We start from the raw sequence: 23,790 nt of genomic DNA, 5'->3' as shown, positions 1-23,790 counted from the left end.
CTCCAGCTCCGGTAGCTACTAAGCAGCAGCGAGTTCAGACCCCCACCCTCAGCTCCTAGGACTGATTCTGCAGGGGATGGAAATGACTGGAACGGGTGGCATTAGAGCCCAGGGAATGAAAAGCACGGGCTTGTGCCTATTCCTTCTTTTCTATTCCTGTGCAAACCAATAAGCACTCTGTAAACATTAACTGAGACTTTCCCATAATCCTTTGAGGTTCTGCGAAGGGTACACTTTTCTTTGCTGCCTGGGTTAACCCTTAGGACCCTAATGATACTACGTGATTTGTCCAAGGGAATGTGTTTTGCCTTTGGGACAACCCAGAATGCAGGCCCCTGCACTCTTCTTCTCATGCCCTGAGAAAAGTAAATGGCACATGCCATGTAGAAGCCAGCTCTCCAGAGACAGGCAGGCATGGGTCCAACCCCTACACCTCAGAATGCTGGATCTCTGACTATGAGTAGTGCATGCAACCCCTTTATTAGAAGATTAACCGGTAGGTAATAGTATGTTCCCATTTTAAAGATAAGGAGACACAAGTTCGATGTCTCCTTAGCACGGTGTTTGGCACAGCGCAGAAGTTGTCATTAAGTTCCCACTGTGTGGGGGGTTGCTAGCTATTGTTATAACAGATTAGGCGGAGGGCCACGAACCCCGAATGCCATGCATTATGTGTATGAATTTACCTATCATTGGCTAGATCCTTTAGCAAGTAATTCACCTATTTTAGCTCCATTTCTCTTAACATCCTGATAACGTGGAAGCTATTCCCATTTTACAGATAGGGAAAGCTGAGTCAGGCATGAAGGTGCACAGTAGCTGAATAATCTTAAACAGAGTCAGGATTTGACGCGTGGCCTCTGAGACTTCACCAATAATATGCCTTCACGAACAGTACTCATATACAATCCCATATGCATGGCCTAAACCGACTTGGCAGGTTCAGGTTTCCAATTTCCCACGGCCAGCCAGAGTTAGCATCGCTGAGTCGCTTTGGGTAAGCAGGGGCGGGAGGGAAGGGAACACACATCGATTAAGGCACCGCCATCTGCCTGGCGGAGGGTGAGGACTTCCGTGTGCTCGTCTGTACTACAGATTGTGTTAACTTCCGCACTCATTTCCCGACAGAAACCCAACGGAGCAGGAGGGCTGGTGATCATAGCCTCCCACTTGCTCAGAGCACCTCATGCAAATGTGGAAAGCCTCGATTTAGACGGGCAATGACATGACTTCGAACTCCTGTAAGCGCTGGGGAAGTGTACAAGATGCTTCACATATTTCACTTGCTTGCTACTTATAACACTTGCAGGCAGATGGAGGATATATCGTCATCTATTTTGCAGATGAGCATGATAGAGTTTCTGAGAGACTAAGAATTCTGCCCAAAGCAACACACATTAGAGAGTGAGGTGGTGATCGAGGCCTTTCAACATTTTACCTAAGTCAGAAAACTTAGGAGTTTTGCTTCCTTTGGTATCTATCTCTATCTATCTTCCCTCTCTCTCTCTCTCTCTCTCTCTCTCTCTCTCTCTCTCTCTCTCTCTCTCTCTCCCTCCCTCCCTCTCTCCCTCCCTCCCTCCCTCCCTCCTCCTGCGATCAGTGTTGCTCTGCACTTTGGAACCATCCATAGGGAAAAGCAGCAGGATATCACAGCCCCTTCCTATCTCCTTCCACAGTCTCAGGGAAGTCCAAGGTTCCTTGCAGCAAACAGATCTGTTGGAAGGCTAACTCCAGGTCCAAGGGCAGATTTTTAAAAATGAATCAAGCTTCACAAAAGGTGATTACTTGTGTGAAATCACACTGGCCTTCTTGTTCCTAGACAAGGCACCGTGGGTGAAGTTTATCAAAGGGGCAGCAGGCCTAGTAGTCATACACAGAAGAGGCTCTGCTCTGTAAGACACAGCAAGCACTTCCTGTGAAAGACGATCATGAATGACATCCCGTCCCAGCACTGAGCCTGCCCACAGCTCTACGAAAGGAGGAAAGAAAAAACACAACACGAAAACTACTCAAAACACTTTTTTAAAAGAGATTATGCAAGACAACTCCTTTCCCCCCACAAAAGATCATATAATTCTAAGAACGAAGATGGGCTTGTGCTGTGGTTTTGATATTCCTTTTACCTTATCATTGTCTCAGGCATCATTCAGATAAATTGAAACAGAACAGCTTCTTCTAGGCCAGTGATGGGCAACCTTTTGAGCTTGGTGTGTCAAACTTCACCAAAAAACTGAGCATAACTCGGGTAGTGTGTCACTTTGAGGAAAAAACATTATTTCGCAAATGTTTCATCCTCAGGAGCAGCAAATGTTTCATCCTCGGCATGAGGCCATCCCAGCGGCTGTGTGTCATCAGAAATGGCTACGCGTGTCAGTGCTGACACGCGTGTCATAGGTTCACCATCACTGCTCTAGGCAGACAGAGTCTCTACAATATTTAATAATATATTTTCTCATTCTTGTTCAATCAAAATTAACAGATGTGTGAAAAAGAAATATGGCCTGGCTCAGTGGTTGAGCGTCAACCTACGAACCAGAAGGTCACGGTTCAATTCCTGGTCAGGGCACATGCTTGGGCTGTGGACTCCATCCCCAGTGGGGGGCATGCAGGGGGCAGCCAATCAATAATTCTCTCTCATCATTGATGTGTCTCTCTCTCTCTCCCTCTCCTCTCTGAAATCAATAAAATATATTTAAAAAAGAAGGAAAGATGGAGGTAAAAGTGTTTTCAATCTCACAAGCTTTCATCTTTCCTGCCCAACATGGTAGATATAATCCATTCACGCTTGGTCCTCTCATCCACTAAACCTCCAAAACGAATTCAGAAAATCTTCAGATGGCTCCGACTGATCCTAATCCTACTCGAAAGTTTCCTGTGTTCTTTAATCATGCTGAAAAGATAGGCCGGGCAGGCAGCTTTAAAGACATATGTCTCCTTTGCCTGGAGACAAAGGAAAATAAACCTAATCCATCCTTGCAGATAAATTCATCAAAACACAAGGCCTCTGGAAATGTTGACCAGTATGTTCTCTATTTCTTAGTTCAGAATATCTGAGCAAGAAGGGACCTGACAGATCATCCAACCCAATCCCCAGGAGCAGAGATAAAAATAAGAGCATCAGGGCTGCGGTGGAATCCAGAGTGGAAGAACCAGGCCTGCTAATTGCACAACAGAGTTCTTTGCTGCCACCGCGGGGAGAGGCAAATACGGCACACGGGGGCAATTTGTGCCTCCATCAGAGGATGGCTGCACTAAAAATGCCTGGCAACCTGGCTCACCAAGTGAGCAAAGGCATGCTCTAGCATTTTCCCTTCTTAAAGGAGCATTAGCACAGTCCTGGGGGACAGAACGCAGCCCATTTCAGAATGCTTATCTGCATAAGGTGTTACTTGGGAAAATATGAAGTCATGGAATATTAATCGATTACTATATTTCCGAAAGCCGTAGCAGCTTTCATTCTAAAATTCGAAATTATCCCACAAACACGGACCTAGATACGATGATGGCCAGGAAGTAAGGACATTATTTTAAACCTAAATGTATGGTACGGTGGTAATTTCATTTCTAAAATAATTTTCAAAAGACAAAGGCAGCTGTAGAAAAAGAAGGATTTCCTACCCTTTGTGGCAGCGTGCATGGACCTGGAGGGTAGTGTGCTGAGTGAAACAAGCCAGTCAGAGAAAGAGAGATATCACATAATCTCACTTGTAAGTGAAACCTAACGAACATAATAAACTGACAGACAAAGGAGGTCCAGAGGTATGGAGATGTGGAGCAGACTGACAGATTTCAAAGACGGGGGAGGGAAGAAGTGGGAAGAGATTAACCAAAGAACTTATATACATACTAGTGACCTGGTGCATGGATTTGTGCACATTGAAAGGAAATTAATTAGAAGGTGGCCAGTGGGGCAGGATGGGCCAGACACGCTCTGGAGCCAACCTCCCAAGGCCCCTCCCTGGTGTCTGAAACTGGCTCTCTGACATCCCCCGAGGGGTCCCAGAGTGTGAGAGGGCACTCTGCAAGTTGCTGTCGTATAGGGTGTGGAACACAAACTCAAGTGTGTAGTAAATCAGATTTGGGGTGGACAGTGCCCCAGCAACAACATAACCCCAGCCGAAGGTGGAATCATGAGGCCCCACGAGGAATCGGGCTCCCTCCTCTCTGGTTTTGGGGTGTGTCACCTGAGAACCGCCTCTGCCAAGTCACTGCAGCTCGGCAGCTCCTGCGTTGAGCGTCTGCCCCCTGTGGTCAGTGCACATCATAGTGACCAGTCAGACAGTTGGACACTTAGCATATTAGCCTCAGATAGATAGATAGATAGATAGATAGATAGATAGATAGATAGGCATAACCCATGGACATACACAACAGTGTGGTGAAGGCTTTGGGTGGGCCAGGGGCTGGTGAATGACAATTATTATTTTTATAATCGTTATTATAGTTAACAATTGCATGGTAACACTGTGCACTATTCTAAGTACAGTCCATTTCCTATCAACTCATTTAATGTTTTCAATGACCCTGGAAGGTTAAATGACTCCCCCAAGGTCACATAATGGTAACTGCTGTTCACTGAGACTAGGGAATGATTTTGGAGTCATCAATATAAGCAACAAAGAAACACACATATTTTACATGCAGGGGAATATGTCCAGTTTTGAAATTTAGAATAATGACTTGGATCAAACAGAGAACATTAGATTGGACAGCAGATGTGACCACCTACATGGAGATTAACTCAGTTACCTGGCCCCAACCCTATGCTTAAAGAATTCACTTAGGCCCTAGCCAGTTTTGCTCAGTGGACAGAGTGTCAGCCTATGGACTGAACGGTCCCAGGTTCGATTCTGGTCAAGGGCACATGCCCAGTTTGCAGGCTTGATCCCCAGTAGGGGGCGTGCAGGAGGCAGCCAATCAATGATTCTCTCTCATCATTGCTGTTTCTCTCCTTCCTTTCTCTCTGAAATCAATAAAAGAAAATTTTAAAAAGAAAATACTTAGGCCTTATCAAATAACAATATTTAATAAGGTCTGGATGGAATTTTCACTTCATCTTGTTGAATTGGAATTTCTGGGTTAGGATGGAGAGTTGGATATCAACATTTCTGAGGATAATTTAAACCTTGGAATTCAGTTAAATCCACAGCGACAGGCGCAAAATACTGTGTGTGTGTTTGTGTGGATGTGTGTGAGCATCAGCCTGCTGCAAAGATTTCTTTTCAAAAAGTTGCCCCGTGGAGACAAATAGCCCGAGGTAAACACACAAGCTATACATTCTGCTTTTGACTGCAGGCTTACCTTGTCAGCGATAATGATTTACATAGTGATGCTCTCTCTTGCTGTCTGGAAAGTTGCACTAGCTTCCAGCTATGTGTTCTGTTAAGAGTCATGAGGAGAGAAACCCTTCCTATGTCAAGCTGGTTTTATTGTCAGTTCTGTTCCAGGGGTGATGTGAAATCTGGGTAATGCAGGTGATCTGGAAGCAATGTTGCTGTGAAGATGAGTGGATATTATTTTTTTAGAAAATAGGCAAACTTACTGCCCAACCGGTGTGGCTCAGTGGTTGAGCATCGACCTATGAACCAGGAGTTCATGGTTTGATTCCCAGTCAGGGCACCTGCTCAGGTTTTGGGCTCGATCCCCAGTGTGGGGTGTGCAGGAGGCAGCCGATCAGTGATTCTCTGTCGTCAATGATGTTTCCATCTCTCCCTCTCCTTTCCTCTCTGAAATAAAAAAATATATATTTTTTAAAATAATAAAAAATAGGTCAATTTATTTTAAAGAGTGAATGCCACCCCACAATGGCATATTTATACCTTGTTTCTTCACGGTGAATGTTTATGTCACCCAGAGTCCTTGCTTATCGCAGCAAAGGCTCCGGCACACAGTATGTCCCCAATAAATCCTGCTGAATAAATATATTCATCTACTTTTGTCCAATAATTTGTCAGCCCTTCAGAATAACAAGTTAATCGTATTGATTTTGAAAGTAAAAGAGTGATTCATCTGTGGAATGTCCTATTGGTTTCTAAATTCTCTCGTGTGTGTCTGTTTGATAAAATATTATAATGTGAATACTTTACCCATGAACTTCAACTCTTTTATGAGACACTATATGTTAGGAAAGTTTAGGGGCAAAATCTAATGGCAACGATATTGATGTTTGAGATCTGATTCAGCAACTTTCAGCTGGCTGACCTTAGGCAAATTACATAGCATCATTAAATCTGTGTATGTCTATAAATTGAAATATATTACAGTGCGCATCTCATATGGATTTTGTGAGCATTAAATAAGCTATGCCAGCCCTGGCCGGGTAGCTCAGTTGATTAGAGTGTCATCCCGATAAGTCAAGGTTGAAGGTTCGATCTCTGGTCAGAGTACAAACAGAAAGCAATCAATGAGTGCACAAGTAAGTGGAATGACAAACTGATGTTTCCCTCTTTCTCCCTTCCTTTCTCTCTCTAAAATCAAGAAATAAAAATTTTAAAAGAAATAAGATTTGCCGTGGTATTCATCCAAGAACATATAAGAACATACCCATGGGCAAAGAACAGAAGGAAGAGCCCAATAAAGGAAGAGAGAAGGCAGAAAGCAGAGTAGGTTTTGAAATGATCTCCTTCTGCTTTAGGCCCTGTTCCTGTCCTGGTCATTCTGGGGCAGTGACTGACTCTCTGCACCTGAGTTCATCTGTTAAGGGGACATAGAGGTGATGTTAGTAGCCTTATCTCATGATTCAAGTGAAGGCTAAGTAAGATTTTTAATAACCTGAAAAGCACTAGGTTATTTAGAAAGTCTTAATTCCCTTGGTCCTGCCTATACATATTCAACTTGCCAACTCTTTCTTAATCCATTAGAACACAGATGAATTCAAAGGACAAAAATAGAAAACAACCTGGAGCCTTCTGTATGACCATTTTAAATTATTTAAACTTAATTGCATAGACTACATTTTTCATACTAGAAATATAAATTCTAATAACGTGGTTGGTTTCTTCTACTGTTTCAAAAGCCCGCTCCATAATTTTTATAGAGTTTGAGAGGACGTAAATTGTCCAAGGGCTTACTCATAATCCTTTCCCACTTCCCCACCTCCTCAGCAAACTAACACAGTTTACTAAGTAAGTTTAGGGCCGTGGCACATAGTATGAACTGTGTGATGATTTCATTTAAAGGATCATTAGTAACCCTGGCCCGTGTGGCTCAGTTGGTTGAGTGTTGTCCCATGCACCAGGAGATTGCTGGTTCGATTCCCAGTCAGGGCACAAGCCCGGGATGGTAGGCTAAATTATTATGCTCCATATATGATTGGAAGGAAAAGGACTATGATCTAGTTTCTAGCACTAGTTGTAAGAGAAGTATATAACTTTAACAGCCAAGCTGTGTTTCTTTAAAATTTTAGAAAGAAGAAAGGTCATCATGGTTGTTGGTTCTCTCAAATTGTCCCGACTGCCAGCCTGGCCCTGCCAGCCACATGTATTCAGCAAAGACCATCTGTCAGAATCAGATACACCCACTTTCAAAAAAGCAGGCCTGTGTGATCAGAAATGTCCTAAACATGTGCATCGGCCCATCCATCCAGGCCTAAAACAAATTAGTTTGGGGCTCATGAAAATCTCTGCATGGACCCCAAATCCACTCCATGTGGCTTTTCTGTGTTTTTTTAATCTCTCTCATGGCTTCTGATCCTCGGTGTGCTTTTTTAGTTCTGTGCTCCTGTGAAAGCCTCACACTTACTATGTTTTCTGGGTCAAGGCTCCTTTCTTATGTTGTATCATTTGTAACGTGACTTTCTGTAATTCCGCATTTCTGTCTTACTCTCTACTACTTGTTGCTTGGCCCTATCATTCGTGTCTCTTCCATCCTGTCTGCCTCACCATCTCATTCTTTTTTTTATTTTTATTTGGGGTTGGGGGTTGGGGGTGAGCCTGTCTGTCTTGTATCTTTTTTAAATATATTTTTATTGATTTCAGAGAGGAAGGGAGAGGGAGAGAGAGATAGAAACATTAATGATGAGAGAGAATCACTGATCGGCTGCCTCCTGCACGCCCCACACTGGGGATCAAGTCCACAACCCGGGCATGTGCCTTGACTGGGAATCGAACCATGACCTCCTGGTTCATAGGTCGACACTCAACCACTGAGCCACGCCCGCCGGGCTCTCAGTGTTTTTATCTGGACTCCCAGCTTCTTTCTGCTTGTCTCCTCTAACCCCGTGGTCGGCAAACTGCGGCTCGCGAGCCACATGCGGCTCTTTGGCCCCTTGAGTGTGGCTCTTCCACAAAATACCATGGCCTGGGCGAGTCTATTTTGAAGAAGTGGCATTAGAAGAAGTTTAAGTTTAAAAAATTTGGCTCTCAAAAGAAATTTCAATCGTTGTACTGTTGATATTTGGCTCTGTTGACTAATGAGTTTGCCGACCACTGCTCTAACCTGTGGGGTGGAGGAGAAGCTGGGACCCTTGCAATGCTTTCCCCAAGGACTAGTCGGGCTGTGGACGGTGGTTTCAGCTGTAAAAAAAAACACAAGACCTTTACGGGAGGAGTCTGATGACAGGAAGAGCAGAGGAGATAAGAGAAACAGTGGCCGTGATCAATAGGACCAGCCATTGCAAATGTCTAATGATTTCGGAAAACACCTCGCGAGGCTGATTATAAATGTTCCTGCAAAGGCAGGGACATAATCAGAGGATGAGTCCTGTCAAAACAACACTGCTCTAAGGGAGAAATAATAGGACACACACACACACACACACACACACACGCACGCACGCACACAGGCACACAAGAGCAAGACAAAAGGCAAGCTGCAATGAGACATGTATTTATACTTTCAGCTTCCCAGAAGCACATTCAAAAATATAAAAGCAAAGAAAACTCCACTATAAATAGCCCTGCCACCTCCCAAATCAAGGCTCTGAGGGGCTAGGGAGTCGGGCTTGTTTTGAGGAGTTACAGGATTTAGTCATTTGTAATGGCCACGTTCGCTCCTTCACCAAATCACATTTCCCTGGAGAACCTGCTAAAGAAAGGGGCTGGGGTTACTCTGTGGCGAAGGGCATGACCAACACTGTCCGAGGAAGGGCACCATGGTAAGAGCTAGGAAGGAGGAGCGGCAGCAGAGAGGCACGTATCCATTTGGGAAAGGACTCTGGGATTTGGCAGAGGCACAGGGAAGGCACTGCAGGGAGCGGAGTGACGCTGGGACGCTGCCCCCCAGCTCAGCTGCCCCGTGTCCTGGCACCTGGCACCAAATAAGTCAGCATTAACACAATGAGTTCGAGAAACCAGACAGTGCAAGCTTTCTGCCTTCTTTACGTTCCTGTGTGTGTGCAGGGGACTTCTGGCTCATTCCACTCAACTCTGCCACCCTCCTTCCTGCTGTTCTGGTGATTGTCCGTTTAAGAGGAGCCCACAAAACCGCCCAGGTGTGGCCGAAGCTCCCGGAACTAAGTGAATGCCACCGCTCTGGGTAAAGAATTCTACTCAACTCAGAGAAAAGCCAGAACCACCTGCCCCTAGTCACCTAACCAGTGAGCATGTACTTGGATCCAACGTGTCCATTTTCCTGTCTGCAAAATGGAGACGATAACTCCGTGAATGTGTAGAAAGCACAGAGCAAGGCGCCTGGGGTACTCCATAACAACATTCTCCTCGCCTTGGCCGGTTTGGTTCAGTGGTTAGAGCGTCGGCCCACAGACCAAAGGGTCACGGGTTCGATTCCCGGTCAAGGGCTCATACCTCGGTTACAGGTCCACCAGCTCAGTTTCCATGTGTCCAGGTTCCCCAGCCCCGGCAGGGAGCAACCAATCGACGTGTCTCTCTCACATAGATGTTTCTCTCTCTCTCTCTCTCTCTCTCTCTCTCTCTCTCTCTGTCTCTGTCTCTGTCTCTCTCTCTCTCCTCCCCAACAACACCAACCCCCGCCCGCTCCCTTCCACTTTCTCTAGAAATCAATGGAAAAAATATCCTGGGGTGAGGATTTAAAAAATTCTCCTCCTGCTGTCCCTTCTTCGGCGTCATTTTTCTCGTACTTCATCATCAGATTGATTTTAAAGATGTACTTTAACATGAGAGAGCAAAGGAGACAGATACTGTGCCAGCCCCTGAATTAGAGTCCACTCCACAAATAATCACTTTCTCCATGGCACTGGCCCGGCTCAGGCCCAGACTGTGAGAGTTTCATCCCCCAGAGATAAGGTCACCACAGGCAGACGTCTCAGAGACATTTTCCTTCTGTCAAAGGGATTCCGTCCACCCCTGACTCTGAGGAGCAGGCGAAGGAATCACGGCAGCGGCCTCGCCATTAGACAGACAGCTTGAGTAGATCTCACCGGACCATACACACTCTAGTCAAAGACCAGACCCTGGGTCACTTCAGTGAGTCCTACTTTTCTTATCTGCAAGTTGGGGTGGCAGCCCAGCTCACTGAGCACCGCCGACACGGGGTTCCAAGGAGATGAGGTGTTGCCATGGTTACTGGAACAGGCTCTGGGATCCCCACACCCAGGTTTGACCCCTGGCTTCACCTCTTATGCACTGTTTTCCTGTAATCTCTAATGCAAATGACTCTTCCTTCCAGGGACTCTCTCCTGATCAGGCCATAGGAATAACACTAATCAGAGGATTGCTAGGAGAATTGAACAAGCAAACGTGATAAGGTATCCACTGTATAGTAAACATATAATGGATATAATCAGTTTATTTTGGTTACTTAAGACCTCCTTTCTCCCCCCACCCATCCCTTTAATGTCCCTGGAAAATGTCATCAATTTCATGGTCTTCACTCTACATTCAAGGCAATAAATATCTATGCCATGCAAGTGGGCTTTTTAGGATTAGAGAGAAACAAATATATGCAGCTCGTGTTTTATTCCCTGCTGTTCCCCCAGTATTCCTCAGCCCTTGGATCAGGCTCATCTGGATTCCACTACTGTCTCCTGCAGAAGTACAGTGACATTTTTAAATAAATATATTTATATATATATATAAATATATATATATATATATATATATATATTATTGATTTCAGAGAGGAAGGGAGAGGGAGATAGAGGTAGAAACATCAATGACGAGAGAATCATTGATTGGCTGCCTCCTGCACGCCCCATTTTGTCCAGAATCAAACCCTGGACCCTTCAGTCCACAGACCGACACTCTATCCACTGAGCCAAACCAGCTAGGGCACCAGTGACATCTGATACTTTTCAAATTTCAGAGCATACCTGCCCCCTGTGGTAAATGCATGCAGGAGAAAGAAAAAAAAAAAAGGAAGTTCATGGATCTGAGCAGGGAACCGTTCCCGTGAGCTAACTTGCCTCCACCACCATCGCCTGCAATAGACGGGAGTTCCCTCTGCAAATTGATGTCACAGCCTGTGGTGCCCTGCACCTGCCACACGGGGTTCAAATGAGATAAGCAGCTTGGCATCTGCCAAAAACCTTGCCCGGGGCTCTTCCAAACACCAGGGCCCATGACCCTTTCCTTTGAGTGGTTTTCAAAACACACTCAGCCCGGATCCAGAGAGCAAGAAGCACGCTTCAAGCCCTCCTGGAATTCACTGGCGATAGAATGATTTCTTCAAAAATGTACGTTTTTATTTCAATGCTTTAATACGTACAGGCATTACCTGGAGATATTATTAAAATGCAGCTTCTGATTCAGTCAGTTGGGACGTGGGGAGTGAACAAAATTCTGCATTTTTTTAAAAATATACTTTATTGATTTTTTACAGAGAGGAAGGGAGAGGATAGAGAGATAGAAACATCGATGAGAGAGAAACATCGATCAGCTGCCTCCTGAACACTCCCTACTGGGGATGTGCCCCCAACTAAGGTACATGACCTTGACCGGAATCGAACCTGGGATCCTTCAGTCCGCAGGCCGAAGCTCTATCCACTGAGCCAAACCAGTTAGGGAGAAATTCTGCATTTCTAACTGCTTGCCAGGTGCTGCTGCTGCTGGTGTGCAGACCCTCCCTTTGAATAGTACACAGAGTGTACTGTACTTCTCCTCGAGAGTAACATCAACACGTTCTGAAATGTGAGGTGAGGAAGCCAGTGCTGATGAGAAAAGATGTCACATCTTTACTGAAGATCTAGATCTTTGAATGTTGACAAGACTGTCTGCACTGTATGCAAAATACACACAGATTTAGCTGGAAACAAGAGGCTACATGACCACGTGATGCCAAGGTGAGTGGGTGTGTGGGTAGGTATGGGGGTAAATTTAAGTAAAATGAGCTCTAGCTGGTTTGGCTCAGTGGATAGAGCATCGGCCTGTGGACTGAAGGGTCCTGGGTTCCATTCTGGTCAAGGGCACCTGCCCAGGTTGTGGGCTGGATCCCTGGTATGTGGCGTGCAGGCGGCAGCCGATCAATGATTCTCTCATCATTGATGTTTCTCTCTCTCTCTCTCTCTCCCCTCTCTCTTCCTCTCTGAAATCAATAACAATATATAAGAAAAATAAGTGCAACGGAAATGCTATGTATAGATAAAAACTGCTGACATGTAAAAGAAATGACTGTTTTGAAAACATGCATGAGCCCAGCCAATACTGTAAAACTTGTATCTTTCTACAATAACGTAATTCCATAAATAACTTTCTCATTGAAAGGTTACAAGCAACATGCAGGATAACGAGATTACTTCAAGTTTCCAAAGATAGTTTCCAGGCAAAAAATAAAATCTTCACTTCTGGTTACTACGTGGCCAACCCCATGATGATGAAAGTCGTTCAACATGCCTTTAGCGGTGCAGCAGGGCTGTGGCCGTTCTCTCCCTCTTCATAATCTCATAGAAATGATGAAACGTTCTAGCACTTCAATTTATTAATTGTTGGGGTTAGCCTTCCAACTACATATTACAGATGTCGTTTTTTTTAGAAAAATATTCTATTTGCCAAATGAGTTTCACATTAAATAATGGGCCCCACGAATTTGCCATGCAGATGGCATTGATTTTAAGAAAATTGAACAATATACCACTGTCATTTATTTTACTCTCATCTTATGTTTTTGAATGAAATTATAGCCTATTCTAGAAAATAAATGGCAAAAAAAAAACGATCAAGAGAAAAGACCTGCTAATCTAATCACATATATTGGAAAAAAGTTTTAATAGATTCATGTATTTTCTTACAGGTTCCCCTTTATTGATTTGTGGTACAGTTATTAATATGAATCGATATCAGGAATTAACTCCTTATTTTGTTTTTAATGCGGGTTAAGTGAATATCATTTATTCATTAGATATAATCACGCCTTTGAGATTTTTTATGATCTTTGTTCTTTTCAATTGGGGATATTTTTACACCAAAATCAGTATGTAGTGGTTATAGATATAATTAGGATTCTGCTTACATTAATTTTTAAGAATCAGGAGATTTGGCACTACATGTGTGTGGGTGTAATTAAAAATAGCAGAATAGTAAAAATTGTTGAATATGGACAATCTTAGTGAGGGGTACATGGAGGTTCATTATTTCTGTGAATATCTGAATATATATAATTTTTCATGTGTACATACATATCTTAATAGATATGTGCCAGGTACTCGGTCCATATCTTTCTTGCATTTTTAAATCACATCTATATACATGTTATAACTTGCTTCTGATACTTATTCAGTTGCCATCTGAATCATAATTATCATAAATCTTAATAATGTGCAATAATTCACACTAATCTGCCATGTGACTTCACAACAGAAGTCTTTCAAGATGCGCAGCACTGGCCTCCCCAGTTCTTCCCTGTGAGCTTCGGCTTCCAACTTGTGATAGGAAGCAGTCCTCTATTTCCTTCTGCCTTCTTCCTACTGACTACCTTATTGCCATTGATCCCTAAAATAAGGTTACATAACCCCCCATAAACATAGGACTCTCATTTTGCTTCAAGTTGGAAAAACATCTGCCTCAAGATGATGACTCTAAGAGACCTGGCCAAAAAAAAATTTAAAAAAATGCAAGACTTCTTCCAAGAAGTCTGCATGGATTTCGTTCTCAGGGCATCTACAGAGGTAAGCGCAGGTTATCTACACTCTCACCTGGTCCGTGGTAGGGAATGAGGTGAACAGGGTGAGGGTCTGAGCTGCAGAAAGACCTGATTAGGCGATGACCGGGGAGGTACTTATGTAGGAACTCAGCTAACAGACTGAGTGTGTGCACGCATACATGTGTGTGTGTGTGTGTGTGTGTATTTCTGCTGACTTACAAGGCTAATATTATTCCATTTATTTATATCAGCATCAAAAGATTTCCAGCAGCTCCGGGATGCCTGCTGTTTTTAAGTGGGGACGTCGGCAAGAGGCAGACAACCCCAGTTGCCGGGCCAGATTGAGACACACGATGCTGACTTGCATTCCTGCCAAACTGTTGGTGCACAAGGCTCCATCGGAGCAGGCAGAAGCCTCACAAACCCAACAGTGAATTGTTCTCGCGTGGCCGAAGGTACAATTTGGCTGTGGCTGCGTCGCCCAGTGCTCTTCACATGCAAACGGCCAGCAAAAATAATGGCATGTCAAGTGCAATTTTCTTACCGGCTGCTGACACCGTAAACGGTAATAGAGTGTAATTATTTGGCATCCCGTGTCCTTCATACTAAGCACCACCCAGACGATTTCCAAGTTACAGGCAAGAGGGGAGGTTAGAAGGTCAAATTTAAAGAGAGAAAATGAGTCAGTGCCTTGGAGGGAGAGGATTATAAATAGATGTGGCATCACCAGCGAGAAAGTAATATCCAAATAAGGAACTGCTCAGGCCCAGGTAGGAGGGAAGACGAGGGGAACGGAGCAGAGGAGTTTATGTAAGAGAAAGAGAGAGGATTTGTGACAGATCTCTGACCACCTGGATAGCGAACCAGTTTTCCCCACATTCAGCAGTCAGGGGAGCTGAGGATCACACAACTACAGAGCAAGAGAAAAGGAACCCGGACCAAAAATTGAGAGATGTTACACACATTTTTAAATATGGCTTTTCCCCATCCCTATTCCATAGGGATTGGTGTCTTTAATATACACTGAGTGGCCAGATTATTATGATCTCTAAACGCATAATAATCTGGCCACTCAGTGTATATCCTATATAATAAAAGGCTAATATGCAAATTGCCCCTCGACCAGGAGTTTGACCAGCAGGCAGGCCAGCCAACCGCCCATGTCCCCTCCCCCTGGCCAGGCTGGCTGGACCCCACCCATGCACAAATTCATGCACTGGGCCTCATATATATATTGCACACTGAGTGGCCAGATTATTATGCGTTCAGAGATCATAATAATCTGGCCACTCAGTGTAGTTCTGTAACTCACTATAGTAGTAGTAAGTGAAGACGTGTGGCCAAGAGAAGCCATGTGACTTTCTCTTTTGGCCACTTTGTAGCAGAGACGGAAGAAACCAGATCTCCAGGGGAGCCTTGCCTAGCTTTCCACTGTCACTCAAAGATTCCACCCCTAGTTCACCATCTTCAGGTTACACAAGCCTCCCTCCGCTGCTCTGATCGCCTCCAGCACATGGGATTGCCTCCGTTGGGAATGCTCTCTCTTTTCCTCCCTACATCCTGGTTCACCTGGTGATGGCTTCTCAGCTCACAGGTATTACCTTAGGGAAGAGTCCACCACTGCACAGGACAGCTTCCTCCGTATACGTGTGCCCAGAGAACCACGTTCCTTCATTTCAGAGGACTTATCTCTGTTTTCATCTGATGTTTTTTCTCCTTATTCTTAAAAGATGTTTTTACTGATTTCAGAGAGGAAGGGAGAGGGAGAGAGAGAGATAGAAAACACCGATTGGCTGCCTCTTGCACACCCCCTCTGGGGATGGAGCCCCAACCCGGGAATCGAACCGGTGACCTCCTGGTGCATAGGATGATGCTCAACCACTGAGCCTCACTAGCCAGGCTCATGATTACTTTTTAAAATATATTTTATTGATTTTTCACAGAGAGGAAGGGAGAGGGAGAGCTAGAAACATCAATGAGAGAGAAACATCGATCAGCTGCCTCTTGCACACCTCCTACTGGGGATGTGCCCGCAACCAAGGTACATGCCCTTGACCTGGAATCGAACCTGGGACCCTTCAGTCCGCAGGCCGACGCTTTATCTACTGAGCCAAACCGGTCAGGGCTTGTGATTATTTTTTTAATATCTGTCTCCCCCTTGTAGCTCATTAGTTCTAAGATTCGGAGCATGCATTTATTTGCTCAGACCTACAAATCCATAGGTAACAGTGCTTAGCAAACAGTAGGTGCTCAATAAATATTTGTGGAATGACTTGATGCTGATACCATAAACGGTAATAGAGTGTAATTATGTGGCATCCTGTGTCCCAGTGAAGGGCTCTCAGATGGCATCAAACTGTCCCTATTAAAGAGCCCAGGCACATATTATCCCAAAGACACTATTTTTGGTCTTGGTTGCAAGATTTATAAAAAGCCATATGGGTTTTCTCTCTGTGTCTTTTCTAAGAGCAGAACAAATATGCACATAGGGTAAAGGGTCCCATGCACCGTCTTCTCTGCCAGTGTTGGCAGACAGTCAACGCTGGAGGTCTGGGGCCACGTGGAATGCTAGGCATTGAAGTGTTTCTGAACAGGCTCTGAACCACCTTGTTCCAGAGACCTGGAGGCAGGGATGGCGTCTGTTTGGCTGGCATCCCTTTTGCAGAAATTTAGAAAAAAGACCCCTGGTGCACTGTGGGCCATAAGCATGAGCATAAGTTTGCAACTGGATTAGAAGCTCACAGAATCCCCATCTTGCACTGCTTCCTGCCACTAAAGGGGGAGCCTCCACAGAGAGGAGCCTGCAGCCTCCACACAGAGTTGTTTCAATATTTTTTAAAAATATATTCCTATTGATTTCAGAGGAAGGAAGAGGGAGAGAGAGATATAGAACCATCAATGATGAGAGAGAATCATTGATGGGCTGTCTCCTGCACTGCCCCCCACCCCCTTCCCCCATTGGGGATCAAGTCCACAACCCAGGCATGTGCCCTGACCTGGGAATTGAACCGTGACCTCTTGGTTCACAGGTCAATGCTCAACCACTGAGCCACACCGGCCAGGCCAGAGAGTGTTTTAATAAGTTCACTTGACTCAGAGAACATCTTTTACATTCAGTACATAGAAACAATGCTTGAGCTACCCAGCTGGACTATAAAATACCATGATGAAAGAGAGAGCAGGAAAGCAACGCATTGGCCTCTTTATTGAAAAATGCTGTTTGTACTAAATCTGGCAGAATTAATATTACGTTTGTAAATTCCTCCATTACTTAGGTGAATTATTAATTCATTTGTTTGCGCAAAATATTTACTGAGCACTTCCTGTATGCAGTCTGTCGTCTAAGACCTGGGGATATATAGTGAAGAAGACAGGAAACCAAAAATAATTGTTCTTTGTAGAATTTGCAGTCTAGTAAAAGACAAGTCATAAATGAGATCAAGAATAGAGCATGTGAGATAATGGTAATCTTGAAGGACAAAAAGCATAATCGAAGGACATGAAATATTAGAGACGGGACAGTTATATTTCAGACAGAATGGGACAGGGAAGGCTCTTTTAAATATAGTTTTCAACTTCATTTTATTTTTTTCTCCTTTATTTTATTTATTTTTGTTTTATTTTTTTTCATTTTCAAATAAATTTTTATTGTTGATAGTACTACAGATAATTCCCATTCCCCGCTCATCCCAGCCCCTATCCACCCACCCCTAGGTCTTTACCACCCTATTGCCCGTGTCCATAGTCTATGCATATCCTATATAATAAAAGGCTAATACGCAAATCAACCAAACGGCAGAAGGACCGGTTGCCATGATGTGCACTGACCACCAGGGGGCAGATGCTCAACTGCAGGAGCTGCCCCCTGGTGGTCAGTGCGCTCCCACAGGGGGTGTGCTGCTCAGCCAGAAGCTGGGCTCACGGCTGGCGAGTGCAGCAGTGGTGGCGGGAGCCTCTCCCACCTCTGTGGCAGCACTAAGGATGTCTGACTGCCAGCTTAGGCCCACTCCCCGCCATTAGTCGGATACCCCCCAAGGGCTCCCAGATTGCAAGAGGGCACAGACAGGGCTGAGGGACCCATCCAAGTGCATGAATTTCATGCACCGGGCCTCTAGTAAGTATATAAGTTCTTTAGTTTATCTCTTCTCCTCCCCTCAACCCCACATTGAGGTATGTCAGTCTGTTACATGCCTCCCTGATTCAGATCTTATTTTGTTGGTCAATTCATTTTTTTTCATTAGATTCCAATTTAAAAAATGGGCTGAAGACCTGAATAGACATTTCTCCAAAGAGGACACACAAATGTCTAAGAGACACCTGAAAAAATGATTGAAGTCACTATTCTTCAGAAAAATGCAAATTAAAACCACAATGAGATAGCACATCACACCTGTCAGAAAGGCCATCATCAAAAAAATCAACAAAGAACAAGTGCTGGTGAGGATGTGGAGAAAAGGGAACATTAGTTCACTGCTGGTGGGAATGCAGACTGGTGCAGCCACTATGGAAAACAGTATGGAGTTTCCTCAAAAATTAAAAATGGAACTTTCATTTGACACAGCGATCCCACTTCTGGGAATGTATCCTAACAACCCTAAAACACCAATTAGAAAGAATATATGTACCCCTATGTTCATAGCAGCATTATTTACAACTAGAGGTCTGGTGCACGAATTTGTGCACAGGTGGGGTCCCTTGGCGTGGCCAGAGATCAGGGCCAAGGGAGGTTGGCTGGGGGGCGGGGCTGAAGGAGGTTGGCCAGCGGGGGAAGGGACAGCAGGAGGTTGGCTGTGGGAGCATACTGGTCACCAGGGGGCAGCTCCTACATTGAGAATCTGCCCCCTGATGGTCAGTGTGCATCATAGCGGCAGGTCAACCAGTTGTTCGGTCGCTTAGGCTTTTATATATATAGATAGCTAAGATTTGGAAATAGCCCAAGTGCCATCAGTAGAAGAATGGATAAAAAAGCTGTTGGGCATTTACACTATGGAATACTATGCAACCGTAAAAAGAGGGATCTCTTATGCTTTGGTACTGCATGGATAGACCTGGAAAAAGTAATGCTCAGTGGAATAAGCCAAACTGAGAAAGACAAATATCACATGACTTCACTTATTTGTGGAATCAACTTCATTTTAATTCAACAGGAGATATATGGGCTTATATTGCTTCTGACCCAGGGGATCCTCAGTAGTCCTACCCTTCCCTGTGACGTTTCTGTCCAACTAGGGCACCTAACTTCCCAATCCAGCCCACCCCACCAAGCTAACTGACTTCACCCTTCAGTTCCCACCTAAAAATCCCTTCACCTAAGTCACCTAACAGGGCTCTTATTTGGGCTCCCAGAGTCTGGGGCTCACACCCAGCGCTGTCACTGTCAGTTTGTCCACCACTCCAACCACACACACACTTGAATAATTAATACAATCATGGCGGCAATGATTACTTGTAAGCACTATGCATACATTCTTTTATTTATTCTGATATACCCTTATTTATCCAGTTTGGGTAACTTTTTAAAATATATATATATTTTTATTGATTTCAGAATGGAAGGAAGAGGGAGAGACAGATAGAAACATCAATGATGAGAGAGAATGATTGATCAGCTGCCTCCTACACGTCCGCTACTGGGGATGGAGCCCACAACCCAGGCATGTGCCCTTGACCGGAATGGAACCCGGGACCCTTCAGTCTGCAGGCCAATGCTCTATCCACTGAGCCAAACTGGCTAGGGCCAAGTTGGATAACTCTTGAAGAGATTTAGTAATTTTCCCTAAGGTTAAGAGCCAGAAAGTGGCCAAGCCAATATCCAAATCTCTGGAGAGTGCATCTCTAAGGCCAAGCTCTACCTCTGCATCCAGCTGCGTACTGATACAGTAAACGTAGACAATGGTGGTGTAAGGCAAACATGTCAAACTCAAAGGCTAACACAGGCCAAATAATTGACGCACGCAGCCCGTGAGGCCATGAGTTTGACATGCTTGGTGTAAGGGGATAGGTGGTGAGTCAATCACTCCAACACTGCTCTGCCCTTGAGCTTGAACTCAGTCTGCTGGGCCCAAGGCCCTCACCATGGTGACTGGCAGGAAGGTCTTTCAAAGAGCAGGTGTACTGAGGAGTAACGAAGGCTCCTCAGCCAGCTCCCGGGGAGAGGCTCGGCGATGCAGTGGTTTGGGGTCGGATGTGGAAGAGTGTGCACAGAGATAAAACGCCACAAAGCCCCAGTGGGCATCCTGATACGGATCATCCCCACACTCAGCCTGCCTTGTAATCAGAAGCGGTCCCCTGATGTGTATTTTTGGCTTTGCTACAATCCAAGATCCTTAAAGGCTAAACTGGAATAATTCAGGAGCAATTTCCCTTAAAGGAGAAACAGGTATGATTGGAAATGCTTGCGGAGACGCTCTTCAGAAAATAGATTTAACTCTGAATTTGCAATTGTTTGGGAAGTGGCCGGGGAAGGGAGCAGGACAAGGTAATTAATAAAAACAGTCATCGAGACGCAGGAGCATGGCAGCTATTTCAAAGTCCTGGGGGTTCATTAGCCACATTTCTGTCACTCAAAGAAACATGACTTTCTTGAGTGTTACTGAGTCACAAAGGTGCCGAATGCCTCTATTACTTCATTTCAAGAAAGGAGGTGAGATTAGTCACCAGGTTCTAGGAGTACCAAAACAAAACCCGATGTAATTACTTTGTCTATTCAGATCAAAGTGGAAAGTTCTCTGGGCAGGGCATGTTTGTTTATTTATATTATACAAGGTGTATCAGTGTGATACACCTCCATTAAGAGTTACTAGAAACAGGCAGACGATATCTATCAATGATGTAGGTATGAAATTACCCAGGATTTCACATGGTATGAAACGGTTTGCCATACAGCTGGCTAAAGCAGTTCTGAATAACCAGAAAATAAGAATGTAAGGCCGAAACCGGCTTGGCTCAATGGATAGAGCGTCGGCCTGTGGACTGAAAGGTTCCGGGTTCGATTCCGGTCAAGGGCATGTACCTTGGTTGCGGGCACATCCCCACTAGGGGGTGTGCAGGAGGCAGCTGATCGATGATTCTCTCTCATCGATGTTTCTAACTCTCTATCCCTCTCTCTTCCTCTCTGTAAAAATCAATAAAATATATTTTAAAAAAAAGAATGTAAGGACTCTGCATTCTATGTTTAATTTTTAAAATTAATTTTAGAGACAGAAGAAGGGAGAAGGAGAAAGAGAAACATCGATGTGAGAGTGAAACATCGATCTGCTGCCTCCTGCATGGCCCCTACTGGGGATGGAGCCAGCAACCCAGGCATGTGCCCTGACTGGGAATGGACAGGCAACCTTTAGGTGCATGGATGGTGCCCAATCGACCGAGCCGCACAGGCCAGGGCTATGCTCAATAACTCCTAAGTACAAATTACAGTTTAAACGCGTGGCAGCTAGTTACTAAGGTATAATAGAATAGGGTGGGTAAAATCCTGGCCTTGGGAATCTCCAACCGGATTCAAACTCAGATCACTCACTAGCTCTGTGATCTTGGTTTGCTTTATTAATCCATCTAGGTCTCAGGTCCTGCACTTAGAAAAAAAAACTGATGCTGGACAAGAAGCCCATATTCAAAACCCACTGGGAAGAAGTGTTTTAGAACTCAGAATTTTTCACATTTAGAACCATGTTAAGATGTAAAAACTGTACAGTAAGTAACACCCTCAGCAGGGTCTGGGGCGCACCCTGTTATCAAACACATTAACATTTCTGCTTGGAAATACATGAACAGTCACAGTAATGGGATGCATTATGACTCTAAATAGCTCCCAGTCAGTTCTGCTACCTGAGTTTATAACAAGCATGCAAAAAAAATCTTCTCGAGATTTTTGTCTTATGGACTTATGAAATAAAGGTATACCCGCGTACACATACACATAGAAAAAGGGGGAAGGAATTACTGTTAGAATAGGCTTATGCCCACGAAGTGCTTTTCTAAGAGCTCTCACCACTGGTATAGAAAACACCCAATACTGGCCAGAACGGGAGGTCCTGGATGGCAGGAATCACTGCTTTGCTCATTGATCCCCCATCCCCCCATGGAGATGCCTAAGAGAATGCTGGCCGCATAGAGAGGGCCCAGCAAATAGTCTTTGAATGATTCGAAGCTCCTTGCCCAGGTTTCCTTTGTCCAAGTGGAACTATAGGAAATGAGACAGCAATCCCTGGAGAGGCTCGCTTCGCTTTGCAAGGCAGAAGCAGGAGAGCCATCCAAAGTTCCCAGCGGAACACAGAGAGTTAACTTTAAGTTTCAAAGATCAACATTTACTTCCCTTCCTGTTTTTTTTTTTCCTTTCAAATCATTGCATTTGGGAAATGAGTAACATTGGCCTGATTCACTTCCAAATATGACTTATCAGGGAAATCAGCCATTGCCAGGCTCATAATTGGAATTCTATCTACGATGATGGTGTGTGTCAAAATTGACAGGAGCTTATGAACGGTTCTGAGGAATAAACATGTTTTGTCTTCAGCAACCCCCAGTGTGACCATGGAGAGCAGGCAGCCCTGATCTGCACAGGAAACACTTGCCCAACCTACCAACAACAACAGCACCAACGTACACCCCGTCTAACACATGCAGGCACACACGCCACGATGTTCCAATTTTGCTTCTATACATTTCATCCCATCTGACGATGAATGAACTAGGGTCCTGTTGCCAAGTTTACTGAATCACAGTACGTACAGAGCATGTTCAGCATCCATGCGAGGAGTTTCCCTTTCTTAATCATAGGTTAATGATTGACACAAGTAACAAACAAACAAAATGAGAAAATTCTGCCTGAAATTGGTGAAACACGGCCTCAAAAGAAAATGAAACAAACAAAAAAAAAAAACGCAACATTGTAGGAATCAAGGCGATATACATTCAAACTGAGCAAAGCAGGCATACCTCTTCCAAGCCCTGGAAGTTAGAGGTTTGGCGTACAGACACCTTGTATGAAACGAGAGAGAAAATCTTATGAGTGTGTGTATTACGCAAGGGTTATGGTATCCATGGTGGGATGGAAGGCGTGGGAGAGAAGAACTTCCCCGGAAGAGCAGCGTGTCTACATTTCAAACTGTTGCCAGGAGATCATTCCTAGTCCCAAGGAAACCAAGAGGTCAAGTAACCAACCATCGGGCAAAACATACTCACAGTTCAGTATGTCAGCAACCGTGTGGCCTCTGACGTTAAGATCTAAAGACAAGAAACTGACCGTGAACTTGGGATCTTAAAAAAAACGAAGCTTACCCGGCCAACAAGAATCGGTTCCGGTCCAGAAAACTCCTCCAGGACAAACATTTGATTCCAAACCCAGCCTCGTTTGGAGCGGTTCAAGATCCGCTGTTCTTCACTCAGCCTGTTGAGTTCCAGACGGGATCCACTCATCAGAACTTGAGACGGAGTCGTCGGCGCCGTGTAAACGCAGGGCGGGAGCGTAATCCATAGTATTATTAATGGAGTCCAGAGATCCCAGAGCGCTTCCGAGAGCCGTTCTGGCATGGTCCCACCGGTTAAGCAAATGAGCACGAAAATGAGACAATTACTTGTTCCGCCTCAGGTCCGCAGCCATCCAATTCATCATGCAGGGCGGAGCGCTTACTCGCGGGGCTGCCACGTGGTCACAGCTCGGGAGGCAGAGACCATCTACACAGGGTTTCTAAGACCAGCCTCCATCGGCTCACCTTTTCACTGAAATTTCCTGCAGAAAGCAAAAAGGGAGGAAGAGAGAGACAAGTCCACTGAGACAGGTTTTCCAACGAAATCACTGCT

At 44.7% G+C, this 23,790-nt stretch overlaps 1 protein-coding gene across 1 annotated transcript in view; it reads right to left on the bottom strand.

Moving 5' to 3' along the window:
• CDH8 (cadherin 8) overlaps window positions 1-23,541 on the bottom strand; it is a 310,258-nt gene extending 286,717 nt beyond the window's left edge. Inside the window, exon 1 of the mRNA XM_008139872.3 lies at window positions 23,269-23,541. Coding sequence (XP_008138094.1) covers window positions 23,269-23,520 — 252 coding nt within the window. The 5' untranslated portion in view covers window positions 23,521-23,541. The remainder of the gene's footprint in view (window positions 1-23,268) is intronic.
• Between the last annotated feature and the right edge of the window lie 249 nt (window positions 23,542-23,790).

Source organism: Eptesicus fuscus, chromosome 21 (assembly GCF_027574615.1).
Source record: "Eptesicus fuscus isolate TK198812 chromosome 21, DD_ASM_mEF_20220401, whole genome shotgun sequence".
NCBI classification, from domain to species: domain Eukaryota; kingdom Metazoa; phylum Chordata; class Mammalia; order Chiroptera; family Vespertilionidae; genus Eptesicus; species Eptesicus fuscus.
Note: the sequence above shows the minus strand (reverse complement) of the source record. Positions and strands in the feature narration are given on the sequence as shown.